This window comes from Protopterus annectens, chromosome 11.part0, assembly GCF_019279795.1.
Source record: "Protopterus annectens isolate FY-2018-M chromosome 11.part0, PAN1.0, whole genome shotgun sequence".
NCBI lineage: Eukaryota > Metazoa > Chordata > Ceratodontiformes > Protopteridae > Protopterus > Protopterus annectens.
Window position 1 is genome coordinate 1,255,904,620 of NC_056745.1, and position 15,967 is coordinate 1,255,920,586.

General features: G+C 44.2%; 1 protein-coding gene across 1 annotated transcript in view; it reads left to right on the top strand.

The window, feature by feature from the left end:
- Positions 1–15,967, top strand: part of SAMM50 (SAMM50 sorting and assembly machinery component) — a 1,314,985-nt gene that overhangs the window by 808,498 nt on the left and 490,520 nt on the right. The window contains exon 10 of the mRNA XM_044088615.1: positions 4,368–4,454. Coding sequence (XP_043944550.1) covers positions 4,368–4,454 — 87 coding nt within the window. The remainder of the gene's footprint in view (positions 1–4,367; positions 4,455–15,967) is intronic.

Here is a 15,967-nt window from a genome sequence, read left to right on the forward strand (position 1 = left end):
AGTAGCTTCGGAAGCCAATATTAATCAGACCATCAGTTTGCCAGTATTTTTTCCTAACTACCAAAAAAAGGGGAATACAAATTGCATTTACTGGACGTACATAGGCAGTTGAGGTTTTATCATCACAGGACTAAACCATTCCGCAAGTCTGATCAACTTTGTGTCCTATGCCAAGCCCTCCTTTAGTAAACCTGTTTCAAAAGTGACAATTGCTCGCTGGATTGTGAAATCCAGCAAGCAATTGTTACTTTTGAAACAGGTTTACCGAAGGAGGGCTTGCTGAGTAATCCCGGCCAATGCATTGTGAAATCCAGCAAGCCTTGGTAAACCTGTTTTAAATGTGACAATTGCTCGCTGTATTTCACAATGCATTGGCCGGGCTTATTCAGAAAGAGGTTCGTCTCTTCCAGGAAAGTGAAGGCTCATTCGACCCAATCTATGGCTACATCAGTGGCTTTTGGTCTAGGGTCTCTTGGGATGATATTTGTTCAGCTGCTACTTGGACCTCATCTCACACCTTTATTTCTCATTATAAACTGGATTTGGTCTGTAGGAGTAGAGCATCCTTTAGCTCTGCGGTGCTCCGGAATATCCTTCCATGATGGCCTCCCAAGAGTTAGGTAGCTGAGGACTCTGTCCCACAGGTTGTAGAGCAAATGAAGTAAACTACTTCAGATAAAAAAAGTTATGTACTCACCATAACATTCCATCTGAGTAGTTCTACTTCATTTGTCTTCAACCGTAGCCCCCCCCTTCCCCCTACCCTTATCCTTTGGGATATGACATGTCCTTTTTATCGGACGGTTATTGTTGGGATCCTTGGTACTGTCCAGGCTAAGGTTCTTTTTGTAACGATTGTCAGGAGTGATTTGTGACAGACAAGTACCTGTAAGAGTGAAAGGGAAGGTCTACAAGAGGGTAGTGAGACCAGCTATGTTATATGGGTTGGAGACAGTGGCATTGACAAAAAGGCAGGAGTTTGAGCTGGATGTGACAGAATTAAAGATGTTAAGATTTGCACTGGGTGTGATGAGGGTGGACAGGATTAGGAATAAGTATATTAGAAGGTTAGCCCAGGTTGGAAGGTTTGGCGACAAAGTCAGAGAGGCACGATTACGTTGGTTTGGACATGTGCTGAGGAGGGATGCTGAGTATATTGGGAAAAATATGCTAAGGATGAAGCTACCAGGTAACAGGAAAAGAGGAAGGCCTAAAATAAGGTTTATGGATGTGGTGAGAGAGGACATGCAGGTGGTTGGTGTGACAGAGCAAGATGCAGAGGACAGGAAGAAATGGAAACAGGTGATCTGCTGTGGTGACGCCTAACGGGAACAGCCAAAAGAAGATGATGATGATGATGAATCAAAGGAGCTCAGAAAGGATTGGGAACACAGACTGAATAAGCAATTCACAAAGAGACTATGGGTGTATATATGTGTATCTCCCAAATATGCAACAAAGTCTACATGATTTAGGATCTTTGCCTGGAAGTGTTTACATAGGTATTTTTATACCTCAGGTAAACTTCAAAGAATTTTTCTTCAGGTGGACAGTAAATGTTGGAGGTATGACGGGCAGGAAAGAAAAGGGAGGGAGGGAGTAAACTACATAGGAAAAAATGGGAATTGTGGGAACAATATATGCAGAACAGGAATGAGGTTGAAGAGGCAGGATTGGAATGAGCCATATAATGCTTAACTGTCAGTGACTGGATAGATTATAAGTGATGTATAATGTTTGTAACTACAGTTGTTTCAGTGGTGACAGTGATGTATACTGTTTGCAACTAAAATGGTGTCATGTTTATTTTTCCTTTATATAAATTTAAGATTGCCTATGTCGTATGTGAAAATTAGTTGTCTTTAAGGTGTGCTCTAACAAACCATAGTAATGGTTTTAGTTGATTCTCCAAATAGACCAATAATGGTTCAGTAATAGAATCACATCCAGATGCAATGAGTCTCCCCTTTGGGTTCTTAATGGACTTGTGTATTTTAGGTGTAAAATATAAAGCCACTGAGGCTTTGCATCATGTACTATAAGGTGTTGTAATGTTATGTCTGTAATAACCCCATTATTCTTTGCCCCTAACAAAAATATATCAATGTAGATCTTAAAATCAGTCACAGGGTCATTAAGCAACTTGAAATAAGAAATATTGTCATTCAACTGTCTTTTAACCTCATTTTCTTAATCAAATGAGTCCCACAAAGCAATTGCACCACCTTTATTCTCTTTAACAGTCACCATTTGTTCATTTTGGACAGCACAGTGGTTGCGTTGTCGCCTCACAGCAAGAGGTTCTCCCGTTCGATTTTCGGCTGGGGTGCCTTTTGTGTAGTCTGCATGTCTTCCTTGCATTCATGTGGGTTTTCCTCTAGGTACTCTGGTTTCCTCCTAGGTTATAAAGACATGCATCTGGTGCGTTTCTCCCCGGGCCTCCACTGAAAATTGGCTTCTTTCCAAGTCGGACTTTCAAAGGTAAACAAATGCTAAATAAAATAAATACATTTTTAGCTGAACAGTCTAATGCCATTTTTTGTTTCTTATCTAGATTATTACCATAATTTTTAAAAATAGCATTTTGACCTACATGTAGTTCACGAAGAACTTGTTCAAGCATCCTTACCACTGGGTGATATTGTGACTGAAACACAGAATTTTTAATGTAAATGAAGTATCAGACATATTTAACACATTTTTCTTTTGATTTTAATAGCATCTTAAATTTAAATTACAACAAAGTTGCGTAATGTCCATAATAGTAGAATACTGAGAGACAAAAACCGAGGGACCATATCCCAAACCTTTATTAAGTACTTCAATCTCGTTTCCAGGTAGTGCACATGATGATAAGCTAACAGTTGAAACATTTTCATTCTCAGTAACATCAGTCCCAGTTAGATCCTCACCGTACTTCTGAATATATACTTTCTGTTGTTTCTTCTATGGTTCTGGTTTTGATCTTTTGCTTGTTGGTGAAGTCATCTCCATCAATTCACCGATGTCCATCTCCATATTCAACTGGTTAAAGGAAAAATCAGAAATACTAAATTCAGTATTGCTGGCACTTGAAGAATTTATTTATTGCCATTAAAGTCTGACTGGGTAGAATCCAATTTTCAGAGGATGCCAGGGGAGAAAAGCTCCAAATTATTACAAGACATTTTAAGAACAATCATTTTACAATATTCAAAAATGAAACAAAGCCATCTGCAATTTAAATAATTATACCAAATTAGACATAATATAAAAACATTGGTTAACAAACAATACAGGTATGTAAAGTACAGGTCTAGATGCACTGAGATTATTTAACTGAATGTGTAAGTAATGTATGGAGATATGGAGATGGGGGGACGTGGTACATGATAAATTAAATATCTTGTGCTTTATGAACAGTTTTCATGATGAGTGTGAAGCCATGATTTATGAATAGAGTCCTCCACATGAAAAGAGTTTCCTAAGATCATTCCCACACAATGCATTAATTGATTTTCTATAATTTTTATTTTAATGTAATGTTTCCAGTTGACATCACTAGACTGTGTTAGTTGTCTATATTTCTACTGAATTATGCTTTAGGTAGATTGCATAGGGTTTGTGATAGGACTGTCTCATAGTTTTTAGTTTTATTTATTTATTTACTTACTTACTTTAATTTTAGTGACAGTTCATCTTTTGATGTGTTTTAAACTCATTTATTAAAATACGACTTAAAGACATTGGCACACAGATGTTAACAAAAAAGAAACCAAACCATATTAATATTTTTCTATTAGTGTAGTGAAGATTCTGTTGGGATTTGTGACTTTGTAATTTAGCTTTGTTGTTTAGTTATTTTTTAGCTTTGCCGTCAAATCATGGAAATTGGGTCCATTTTGTTGGTAATGAGCTTTTATGATTAGCTAGTTGCAGTATGTGTTTTGTATTTTTTTTTATTCATTTATTTTAATGTGTTTGTTTTATTTCTAAGAAGTTGATTTAGATGGTCATTATTTGGGGGCTGTGTGTGTGTGTCCTTGTTTTGCATGTGCAATAACTCTTGCTTTAATTTGTAACAAGTAGCTTAAATATAGCAGGTTTAATGGAGTGTCACTACCTTTTTTATTTTTTTTTTTACTCAAATGATTTTTATTTTGGAGTGTGTCACTAGCTTTGAAGCACAGAAGGAATCAGTAAAATGTTGGTGATATAGTGATAGTATTGCTGATAAAATATTTCTGTACTATGTACAGAAATATTTTAAGATCTGCATTTTATACACACATACACACCACAATGTGATTTTATTTTTTCAGTGTTTTACTGCCTTAGTGTTCCTGTTTGTTTTTTTTTCTAAGAAGGGGTGTGCCTTTGTTTTATAGGAACTGGCAGGCTACACCGGTGGAGATGTCAGCTTTCTGAAAGAAGACTTTGAACTCCAGTTTAATAAAGAGCTTCTCTGGGATTCAGTAAGAATGTGTCTTTTTATTTATTAATGTCATTTTTTGGATGTCTTTTTAATAACTGAGAAAGAATGTGTATTACAGACTCTGAAAGTTCAGTGTTCCATAGACTGTATGTACTGTCTCTGCAATTCCACTAAAATCTGCTCTAACATGTTAGCTGTCTTTATATTAAGCTCCTCACTGCTTGTTGGGGAGAAGGGGAAGAGTTCTGTGACACTGTAGTGTAATTTTAGATCTTTGTTTCAGGGTATGTAGGCACTGGTTGGAGTTCATGAACCCCTTGTGTCAGCCTCTGACTCTGTTCTTGTGTCAACCATAAAGAACATCTTGGAGAATCGCTGTTCAGGGACACAGCTTACACCGCTTGGGCTCATGTGCACTGCTGTGTGTAGATCAGTGTGTGTGACGCACCTTTAAGAAGCTTTCCAGTGTGTCAGCACATGCATGGAAGTACTGAGCATGTGCAAGCAAGTGTGGCATTTTGAGTGAGCAGTAAGAGTGAGAGCATGCAAGTATGTAGTCAATTAGGTAGTTAGAGAGTTCTTTTAAGTCCATTGTTCTTGCTATCCATCCTGATGTGTTTGTATGTAATAAACTACTTAAACGAACACCCAAGCACCAGCATCTTAATGTATATAAGAAGAGCGACACTGTGGTCAGTATATGTAAAGTACCCTGATGTATATGTGGTAGGGGGAGGAGTATGATTCCTAGACTCCACCATTGTCTTCAGGAAACTGACACTGGATTTACAGTGGGTACTGAAAAACCTGAAGCACAAGTACTCTAATGAAGTTTTGCCAGCACTAGTTCCTCCTAAGTCACGAGTCCAAATTCTCTGTCCTACTGTAACACTTGCAACAAGCTGGTGATCACTGAAACCAATTTTCTTGTTCCTGCAGTAATTAGTATACTTGGTAACACATAGTTTAACACAGACTGCGTTTTTTTACCCCACTCTCTCTAGTGATATTCCATGCTGTTTCCCCAAAGTAGCAGCCAGTGGTGCCTGTTCGTACCATCCGGTCCATCTCAGCAGTGATAAGAGTCCTGGTCTTGCCCCTTCTGTCAGTGTTTAGAACCACACCACCTCCATTACAGTTATTAGCAGTATGTGTTCTCTACCTGCTGTTCCCCCTTTCCTCTTGTAAATGAAATGAGTATTGATGGTTGCTTCATTCTCTAGGCAGTAGCAGCTCAGTCTGTACATCCTGCAGCTTTGCTAGTGTTTCCAGTTACTGCGATACCTAACCTATGTGGGCTGTTCACAGCTTCTGGTTGAGGCTAGCCACTTTCTGTGCATCTTCATCTTTGGAAAGAGTTATGGCTTTCAAGCCTTTGTGCATTTCTGCAGTGTCAGTGACTCAGTAAGTAGTACAGTTGTCTTTGCTAGGAGATCAGAAGGCTGTGAGTTTTAGTCCTGTATCATTTTTTTAACTGATACTTCATTGCTGAGATTGCAGTATGTCATGGGAGGATGGTACTGCTCTCCTGAAGTTCCTTCCTTCAGACGAAGTTCTAAAGTGACATCTGTCTGAGTTAGTGTTTGATATTAACATTTCTGGCACTTACCTGGAAAAAAATTATTTTTAATTTTACAAAATCAAGTACGTTTTCTGCAAGGAATAAAGATGTAAGTCCTTTGTGAAAAAGAACAAAACTAATACAGTTCATAAATAATGAAAAAATTAAAGTATATAACAGTAGTATTATGTTCAAACAGGATGAATGTATTATGTTCAAATTGAAAAAAGTGTAATTAATCCATTTGTGACTGTACTGGATGCAAGTCATCTTACCCTTCTGTTTCCTTACCCTTCATCTTTCTCCAGATTTTGTCTTTAAGAATTTAAGAAAGTGTATTGTTTAGAATTACAATAGTTCATTTTAGTTTTTTTTAAAAAGTAATTTGCTGTTATTCTTAAATGCTTCCTGAGCTGCTATCTGTGACCTTTGGATATTCTGCCTTATTTTTACTTGGCAGAATTTGCTGACCATGTTTTTATCTTTTTAAAGTGCGTTTAGTTATCTGGATGTATTACATCTGTTTTATACATTATTTTTAATTTTATTATAGTTTTTGCTGCAGTCCTATTTTTGGCACTGTGATTAAATTATTACTTAAGACACAGGTAAACATACATTAACAGAAAAGAAAACAAACCATGTTGACATTTTTTGCATTTACAAACCTTGTACATAATTTATCTTTTCTTTCTTTGTAATTATCATCTGTCCAACATTACATAATTCCTGGCCTCCCTTAAACTTAACTCCCCTCCTTCTGAATATTTTTCTGCATGTATTGTTCCCTTAATTTGTATTTATTTCTGTATAATTTGCTCCTTCCTCTTTCTAAAGATCCTCTTCCAGTTCTTTTTATCTATTTTATAATATTCAAGACTTCAAATACAGTTGGTATAGACTTTAATTTCCATTTTCTAGTAATTGCTGTTTTGACAGTCAACAGAATTAAAGTTAATATGGCCTTACCATGTCTAAGCAATTCATATCTTGTGTCCAGTTCACAAAAGTCATATCCTTGGTTACAGCCATTTGCTCACCAAATATTTTTGACAGAGTACTCTGTAGGGAATTTTTGGGTGGCCACGGTGGTGCAGCGGTTAGCGTTGTCGCCTCACAGCAAGAGGTTCTCTGGTTTGATCCTCGGCTGGCGCGCCTTCTGTGCGGAGTCTGCATGTCCTCCCTGTAGTTGCGTGGGTTTCCTCCGGGTGCTCCGGTTTCCTCCCACATCCCAAAGACATGCTGTAGATGGATTGGACACTCTAAATTGGCCCTAGGTGTGAGTGTGTGCATGTGTGCACCTTCTGTGGAAGGTTGGGCGCCGGGCTGGCAACTCAACACCGTAAAACTCCGCTGCCAATCATGAGCGGGACAGGTGATCCGCTGTGGCGATCCCTAACCGGGAAAAAGCTGACAGAAGAAGAAGAAGACTCTGTAGGGAATTTTTAAAATTTGTCAACTCATTACACTCCCAAACCACATGTTCCCAGTTACCTGTTTCTTCCCCATCACACTTCAGTATTTGCTGTCTGCCTGAGAAAAAAATGCATTGAAGTCTGCTTGGGGTATAAAAATATCTATACAATACTTCCAAGCAAAGATCCTAAACTTTCTGGACTCTTGTTGCATGCTTGTGAGCTATACATATGTCCTCCCATTGTTCTGTTGTAAATTGCTTTTCCAGTTTATCTTCCCAGTCTTTTCTAACCTCCTCTGATTGATTCCTATAGTTATCATGCAGTATTTTATATGCCCTACTAATTTTCCCTTTCTAACAGCAGCTTCTGTTCTACATTTGACTAAAAAACCCACTAGAGCAGGTCTTTCACTTTCTCTTTGCCTGTGCTCTGATATCAGTCTCTGGTAGGGAAGGCAAGTCTGCAGGCTGTTGTTCAGATGTTGTCTTGTCTCATCTCACTGTATTACCTTTCTTCTCTCTTAATTATTTGCTGCAGATCTTGTTTCTTTTCTGGTTTTCTTCAAAAAATTCCAGCCCCCTTCTTGACTATTTTCTGTACCCCCTACTTTTAGTCATCCCTATTAGCAAAATCTCCTTTCACCATTTTTGCATTGGCTTAGCTCTTAGAATACTTCCTGCTGCTTTATGAATATAATATTCTGTATAGTTGTTGTTATTCTTAAGGATCATCATTAACCCACATTTTCCTGTTTTCTACTTGGTGTTGGGTGTTATGTCAACTGTGAATCTCTCTCTATTCAGTGCTGCTATCCTGCTTTCTTTGACACTCATGACTAGCTGTTGCAGGTCTTCTCTCTCACAATCCATCCATGTCTTTGCTAGATACCCTTGTTTCCTCCTGCCTTCTTCCTGTCTGTCCCAAATCTTCTTCACCAGATTGTCTTCTGTTTTTCTGCATGTATGCCCAAACCAATGTAGTTTATTCTCTTTGAACTTTTCTACAATTGGAGCTACTTTGGCTTCTGTTCTTATGTTCTCATTTTTTCACCTGTTCCATAGTGTGCACCCTGTCACCCATCTCAGGCACTTCATCTCCATCACCTCTAGCTTCCATACCATACAGTAGTACTAGTAATACCACTGTTTTGTTCATCTTACTTTTCAGCTTCTTTGGCATTCTTCAGTCATATACTACACCTGACACTCTGTGCCAGTTGGCTGCAGCCCCTCTGATTATAGCTTTGAGCTCCTCATTCAGACGCCCCTTCTCCTCACCCACCCCTCCCAGATACTGGAAAATGTTAATGTGTTCCACTGTTTTTTCTTCTATCTCAGTTCTCAGCTTCTTCTGATTTCCCCAGTTTGCTGCCATTACAGTGGTCTTATCTGTACTCAGTTTCATCCTATGTGCCATCAGTTTTGCATTCCATTTCCTTATCCTTTGCTGAAGTTCTTGCTGAGAGTCTGCCTATAATACCACATCATCTACATACAGCAACTCTGTCCCATCCAACCTGTTTGCTAATGTAGTCCATCACCAATATGAACAGCAGTATACTCAGAGCTGAACTCAGATGCACATCCATTCCCACTGGGAACCCCTCTGTAAGACTGAACATTGTTTGTGCATCATTGGGTCCTTGTACATAGCTTGCACTAACTCTACCAGTGTTTCTGAGACTTTGAACCACTGCAGGACTGCCCAAATCAGTTTTCTTGAGACTTTATCATATGCGTTCTCCAAGTCTAGGAATGCTCAGTTGGACTGTTTCGTCATCTCTAGCTACTTCTCAACTATCTGTCTCACTGCAAAAATCTGTCAGTTATGCTGCTTCCTGATCTGAATCCAAACTACTCCTCTCCCATCTTGCTTTCTACTACTCTGCATATCCGTTTATTAGTCACACTCTCCAGAACATTCATGCAGTGTGACAGGCGTTTGGCACCTCTGTACTGCCCACAGTTGTGAATGTCCCCATTGTTCTTGAACACTGGCACTAGTATGCTTATTCTCCAGTCATCTGGAATACACCTTTCTCTCCACATTGCTATGAGTACCCTCAGGTGCAATTTCTCCCCTATCTTACCCAGCATCTTTATCCTATGTGCTGTGACCTCATCTGAGTCTGCTGCTTTCAATGACTTCTTTCTTTAATGCTATTCTTACTTCTTCTGTGGAGGGCTTCTCCTCTTCTCTTAATGTAGGCTGTGTCAGGGGCAGTACAGCTTATGTGGGTTTTCTTCATTCAGAAACTGCTGGATGTACTCCTTCCATCTGCCTATGATGTCCTATGGACTAGTGAATCAGATTGTTGCTGGCATCCATTATGAAGGATGCCTGACTATCTTCTTTATCTTTCTGTCTTTGCCTTGCAACCTGATGTAGTTTCTTTGTGAAATCTAGTGACTTAACTTCCAGAAGCTGGTAGAGTGCCTCTAATGCCTTGATCTGAAGTAGGAGATTCATTTGTCTGCAACCTGTGGGTTATGGATCCGATATCGGATCCGAACCGGCATGGTTTACCAGCTATGGATCCAAGCTCTCAGCTCCTCCCCTTACCCATAATGCCCTTCTCTACCCTCATGACCTCAGATCTCGTTTGCCACGCATGGTGACCAGATTGTTTTTCCAGCTCTCCAGCTAAGTGCTAGTTTCAAGTATTTAATTTGTAAAATTTAAGATTTTTTTTTGGTTATTTGTGTGAAAGTGTAGGTTTCCCCTTTGGTATAATTTACTTTTTTTAGTGTTTAATCTAAAAGTTATATCCCTCCCCTCGCTGTTAGCGTAGTGTGTGTGTGTTGGGCCTGTGAGTGATTTTGTGTTTTCTTTAGTTACTTCTTTAGTTATAGTAACTACTGTTTTAGATTGGGATGTCTGAGCAACCCAAGTCTATTTTTTCTAAATGCTCCGAGTGTGGCCATAAGCTTTCCCCAGCTTATGGCCACACTCGGTGTGTTAGATGCCTGGGGGTTGAACACCTCACATCTGGATGTTCCATTTGTGCAGGGTTCAACCCCAGGGCATTGAAGGAGCGGAGGTCCAAGCTTGTTTTGGCGGGCCTTTTACCGCCGGACTCGGCTCCGACCTCCGCTCCTTCGGGAGTAACCGTACCCACGGTTATTCCTTCTGCGGCTCCCCCTCCTCCTCCTGGGACTCAACCTCCCGTTTCTGGTTCGGAGGAGAGGGATGCTAAGAAAGGGACCGGAGGGAGAAGCACCATAAGCGGCGGGCCGAGACCTCTGTTTCGGCCCCGCCAGCCAAGCGGGCTTCTCCCCCGGCTCCATTGTCGGCTCGGTCTCCTCCTCCTCGGCTCCGGTCTCCAGTGTGTTTTCACGGGACCTGAGGAGGAGGAGACCCGATCTCCATCGAGGCTATCGAGGAGGCACTCTAGGCCTACCTCGGTAGCCTCGCCGAGATCTACGTATAGCCTTTCGGATGCTGATCTGGACCGGATGATGATAAGGTTCATCCAGGCCCAGATGCAGATGGGAGTGCTCTTGCCGCCCCCCCTCTGGGGAGCTCAACACCCTTTTCAAACCGATTGCTCCTTCTCCGACCCACTACCCGGGTTGGAGCAGTTGAGCCGAGCAGCCGAGCCGGGGTGGGTCGGCGCCGATAGTACTTTGTACCGGATCCGACCCTGCCCTCGAGTGCATCGGATCCGACCTCGGAGCCTGGATCCGAGCCTCGGATCCGGGGGGATCAGTGCTCCTTCGGCGCCGTCTGTGTCGGAGCGCACTGTCCCTTCGGATCCGAGCGCTTCGGCGCCGGCTCCGATCCACTCTTCGGATCCGAGGGGAGCCGATTGTCGGATCCTTTGGTCGAGGTCGGCTCCCCTTCGGCGTTTGATGTAGTGGAGAGGGCCCTGTTGAGGGTCTCTGGACCCCCGGCACTTGTTTCGGCTCCGTCCCGTGCTCCCTCTGCACTGGGTCAGGCTTCCACCATCCGGCCCTTGGGACAGCCCGCTTCTGTGCCCCAAGCTGCTCCCCTGGAACAGGTTGCTGCTTGCGAGGAGTCCTCTGACAGCCCCCAAGAGGATGTTCCTCGCAAGCATACATGCAAAAGGAGGCACATTGACTCCCCCGAGTCTCTCACGGAAGACACGGACTTGGAGGAAGGGGAAGGCTCCCCACGGTCACCCCCCCGAGGATGTCTCATTTGGGGACATCATGGAAATGCTCCGTATAAGGGGGGGTGGTCTGCCCCCAAGTCTTCCTCGGACGAGTCCGTGTTCTTGGAGGCATTTGAAGCGGGCCCATCTACCTCTTGGGTGTCCCCTCCTGCCGACCCCCTGGTGGACCTCATTACCACCAGGGCGTGGAAGGAACCGGACACCGTGGAGCCAATCCCTAAGAGGCCCGATAGGATCCTCAGCCCACCATCCGACCATGCCCATTGGAGTAAGGGGCTACGGTAGATGCCATGTTGACGGCGGCAGCCACCAAGAGGGAACTTGCTCAGGAGAGTCCCTCAGTCCATCCCCGAGCAAGGAGTCTCGGATAATGGACTGCTTGGGGAAGCGGATGTTTAGTTCAGCGACCTTCTCGGTAAGGGCGCTGAACTACCTGGCACACGTCATTAGGATGCAGCGAGATCTCATTAAAGAATACGCTGCATCTCCCCCAGAGTCCATGTCGGAGGAGGACAAAATGCTGCACTCCACCCGCATGGCCACTCTTAGATCAGTTACTAATACCTCTATGCGGCTACTCTCCCATGCTACGGAAGGCGCCGCTAGAGCCGCAGGGGCAGGCCTAGTCACTAGACGTCAGGCCTGGCTCCGTCACTGCGATTTTTCTGAGCCCTTCAAAGCGTCATTTGCGAACGCCTTTGATGGTTCTGCCCTCTTTGGCAAAACCGTTCGCGACACTTTGACCCAGAGCGAGAAGGACGGGAAGACGCTGTCTGCCGTCGGAATCCGCTTCTCTGCACCCCAGAGGCCCTACTCTAGGAACCAAAAGGGTCAGAAGAAGATGTGGTTCCGGAAATTGCAGCAATCCCAGCCTGCTCCGGACAACCAGTCCTTCCGTGGCAGAGGAGGACAGGGAGGACGCCGCCCTAGAGGCAGAGGGGCTCCCAGGAACTTCGGGTCCAGAGAACCTTTCTCTGAACGGCCCGGCTGCTCCACTCTGGAGGCAGTCGGGGGACGTTTTTCGAGGCACTTAGCGGCATGGGAGTCCATAACATCAGACCGCTGGGTTCTCCAAATCATATCCAGAGGATACCGCATCCCTTTTCGTCACTTACCAAAGTTGAAGTCCCTCCCAGACGTTCCACCCGGTCAACGGGAGGCCACTTTGGCAGAAATTGGCCATCTGCTAAAGAAAAGAGCCATCCAGCCCGTCCCCCCAGACCAGATCGGATCAGGGTTCTACTCCAGGTTCTTTTTAGTGCCAAAAAGACGGGGAACTAAGACCAATTCTAGACCTTTCTCTCTTGAACCTGGCAGTCCCCAAGGAAAAATTCAATGGTCACTCTGCAATCTATTCTCCCCTTCTGGGAGAAAATCACTGGATGTGTTCTATAGACCTCAAAGATGCGTACTACCACATCCTGATGGACAGGCGCTCCAGGAGGTTCCTCCGCTTCCGGCTGGGAGCCAGTCACTACCAGTTCCGGTCCTTCCCTTTGGTCTCACCACAGCCCCAGGGTGTTCACCAAAGTATTAGCAGTGGTAGCGGCCCACCTGAGGCTTCAGGGGTGCAGGTCTTCCCTACCTGGACGACTGGCTTCTTACCGCCCCAACAAAGCATCTACTACTATTGGCGCGAGACTCCTTTCTCCATCTTGCTCCCTTTCTGGGCATTACAATAAATACAAAGAAATCCAACCTGGCGCCCACACAGCTCTTAGATTTTATAGGGGCCAGGTTAGACACAAGGAGTTTAAAAGCCTTCCTCACTGCGGACAGAGTTCAAAATCTGCAGCTCCAGGTGCGGGCCATTCTCCACTCAAGTTCTGTTCGGCGGAGTTGGTCCTGAGGGCTCTAGGGTCCATGGCGTCTGCTATAGCACTTCTTCCTCTTGCCAGGCTCAATATGCGCATCCTCCAGTGGACTCTCTTAGTACAATGGTCATACCTTGCTCTCCCTATGCATCATCCCATTGCGATCAGCAAGGCTTGCAAGCGGTCCCTCCTGTGGTGGCTTCACTCCCCAGATCTCCACGGAGGCCGCCCATTTTGTGCTTCTCCCCCTCTCGCCACGGTGACCACGGACGCCTCCCGCCTCGGGTGGGGGGGGGGCATTTTGCGGGCCGGACCGTCCAAGGCACGTGGAACGATTCAGAGACCTTACTGCATATCAACGTTCTAGAGATGAGAGCAGTGCTCTTAGCGTTGCTAGCACTTCAGGACTTTCTTCCCTTGGGAACAATTGCGATTCAATCGGACAACATGTCTGTTGTCTGGTACATCAACAAGCAAGGGGGAACAAGGTCTTACCCCCTTTGTCGAGAAGCCATGAGAGTTTGGGAATGGGCAATCTCCACCAACCACTTTCTAATAGCAACGCACATTCTGGGTCGGTCCAACATCCTGGCGGACAAGCTCAGTCGCACCATTCTGACCCCTTACGAGTGGTCTCTCAATTTTCAAGTAGCGAACGCATATTCGCACGGTGGGGAACTCCTTCATGCGATCTTTTGCCTCTCCCTCAAACACCAAGTGCGACAGTTTTTTCGCTCTGATACCCCCTCCAGGAGGTTCTCCAAGAGACGCTCTGGTGCATGCTTGGCCACCCGGTCTTCTGTACGCTTATCCACCCTTGCCTCTGATGCTCCAAGTTCTTCAGAAAGCCTCTCGGGTGGGTTGCAGAATGATTCTCATTGCTCCGTTTTGGCCTCGACAGATCTGGTTCCCCTTTCTAAGGTCTCACTCGGTGAATCCTCCTTGGATTCTAGATCCCATTCCGGATCTGATATCCCACCCATCCTGCATATCTCCTCCGAACCTGGACAACCTGAAGCTGACCGCTTGGCTGCTCCAGTTCCACTCTTGATCAGGACTCCCGGTATTTCATCACCTGTTAAGGCAATCCTGGTGGCAGCTCATAAACCATCCACTAGGAAAGTCTACCGCAGCAAGTGGAAGCGGTTTTCTTTGTGGGCGGAGCGGCAAGGCCTGAATCCCTTCACGGTTCCTCTCCCTTTAGTGCTTGACTTTCTAACCACTCTTTTTAACGATGGTGCCAGCAGTTCCACAGTCAAAGTACAACTGGCGGCAATTTCTCATTATCACATTGGTCATGACTCTAGTCCACTCATGTCAGCCAAGTTGTGTAAAATTTTCCTTAAAGGTACTTTCCTTCTCAGGCCCCCTGTGAAACAAGCGGTTCCTCCTTGGGACCTCTCCTTAGTTCTCCAGGCCTTGACCGCCTCTTGAACCAGCGGCTACGGTGGATCTCAAATTCTTGTCTTTCAAGACAGCCTTTTTAGTAGCCATTACATCGGCCAAGAGAGTTTCAGAGCTCCAAGCATTATCAGCTAAACCTCCTTACTTGGTATTTCATCCGGACCGTGTTTACCTCAGGACCAACCCGTCCTTTCTTCCTAAAGTAGCTTCTGAAGCAAACATTAATCAATCCATTAACCTCCCTGTTTTCTTTCCTAAATATGAAAACAAAGGTGAATACAAGCTTCACTCCTTAGATGTTCACAGGCAACTTAGATTTTATCTAAACAGAACGGCTGGTCATAGGCAATCCGACCAGTTGATTATTTCCTTTGCTAAATTTAATTTGGGCAAGCCAATTTCTAAAGTTTCTCTGTCTCGCTGGATTTCACAGTGTATCTTATTGGCTTATCAAGCTTCAGTAAGGCCCGCACCGGAGGGTGTACACGCCCATTCAACCCGGTCAGTATCTACCTCGGCAGCCTTTAAGGCTAGGATTCCTCTAGATGATATTTGTGCAGCAGCCACGTGGGCTTCATCTCATACTTTTATTTCCCACTATAAGTTGGATCTTGCATCTAGGGGTAGAGCATCATTTGGCTCCGCGGTGCTCCGGAATATCCTTCCATGATGGCCGCCCAAGATTCAGGTAGCTGGGGACTCTGTCCCACAGGTTGCAGACAAATGAATCTCCTACTTCAGATTTAGAAGTTATGTACTCACCATAACGTTCCATCTGAGTAGGTGTATTCATTTGTCTGCAACCATCCCGCCCTCCTATCCCCTGGCCTTTCAGTTTCCTGCATATTATGTGTTACCCTTTTCAGGGTGTTCTTGCTGTTGGCAAACTCGATCTGAGGTCATGAGGGTAGAGCAGGGCATTATGGGTGAGGGGAGGAGCTGAGAGCTTGGATCCATAGCTGGTAAACCATGCCGGTTCGGATCCGATATCGGATCCATAACCCACAGGTTGCAGACAAATGAATACACCTACTCAGATGGAACGTTATGGTGAGTACATAACTTCTAATTCTTTGCTATTGCAGCTCCTTTCTTAGCCTTTTTGTTAGCTAACCAGTATTCCTTCCTAGCCTGGCCTGTCTTTTCTGTCTCCCACTTTTTCCTGCATGCCTTCTTTCTTTTGATGACTTCCTGGACTTCAGAATTCCACCACCAGCTTTC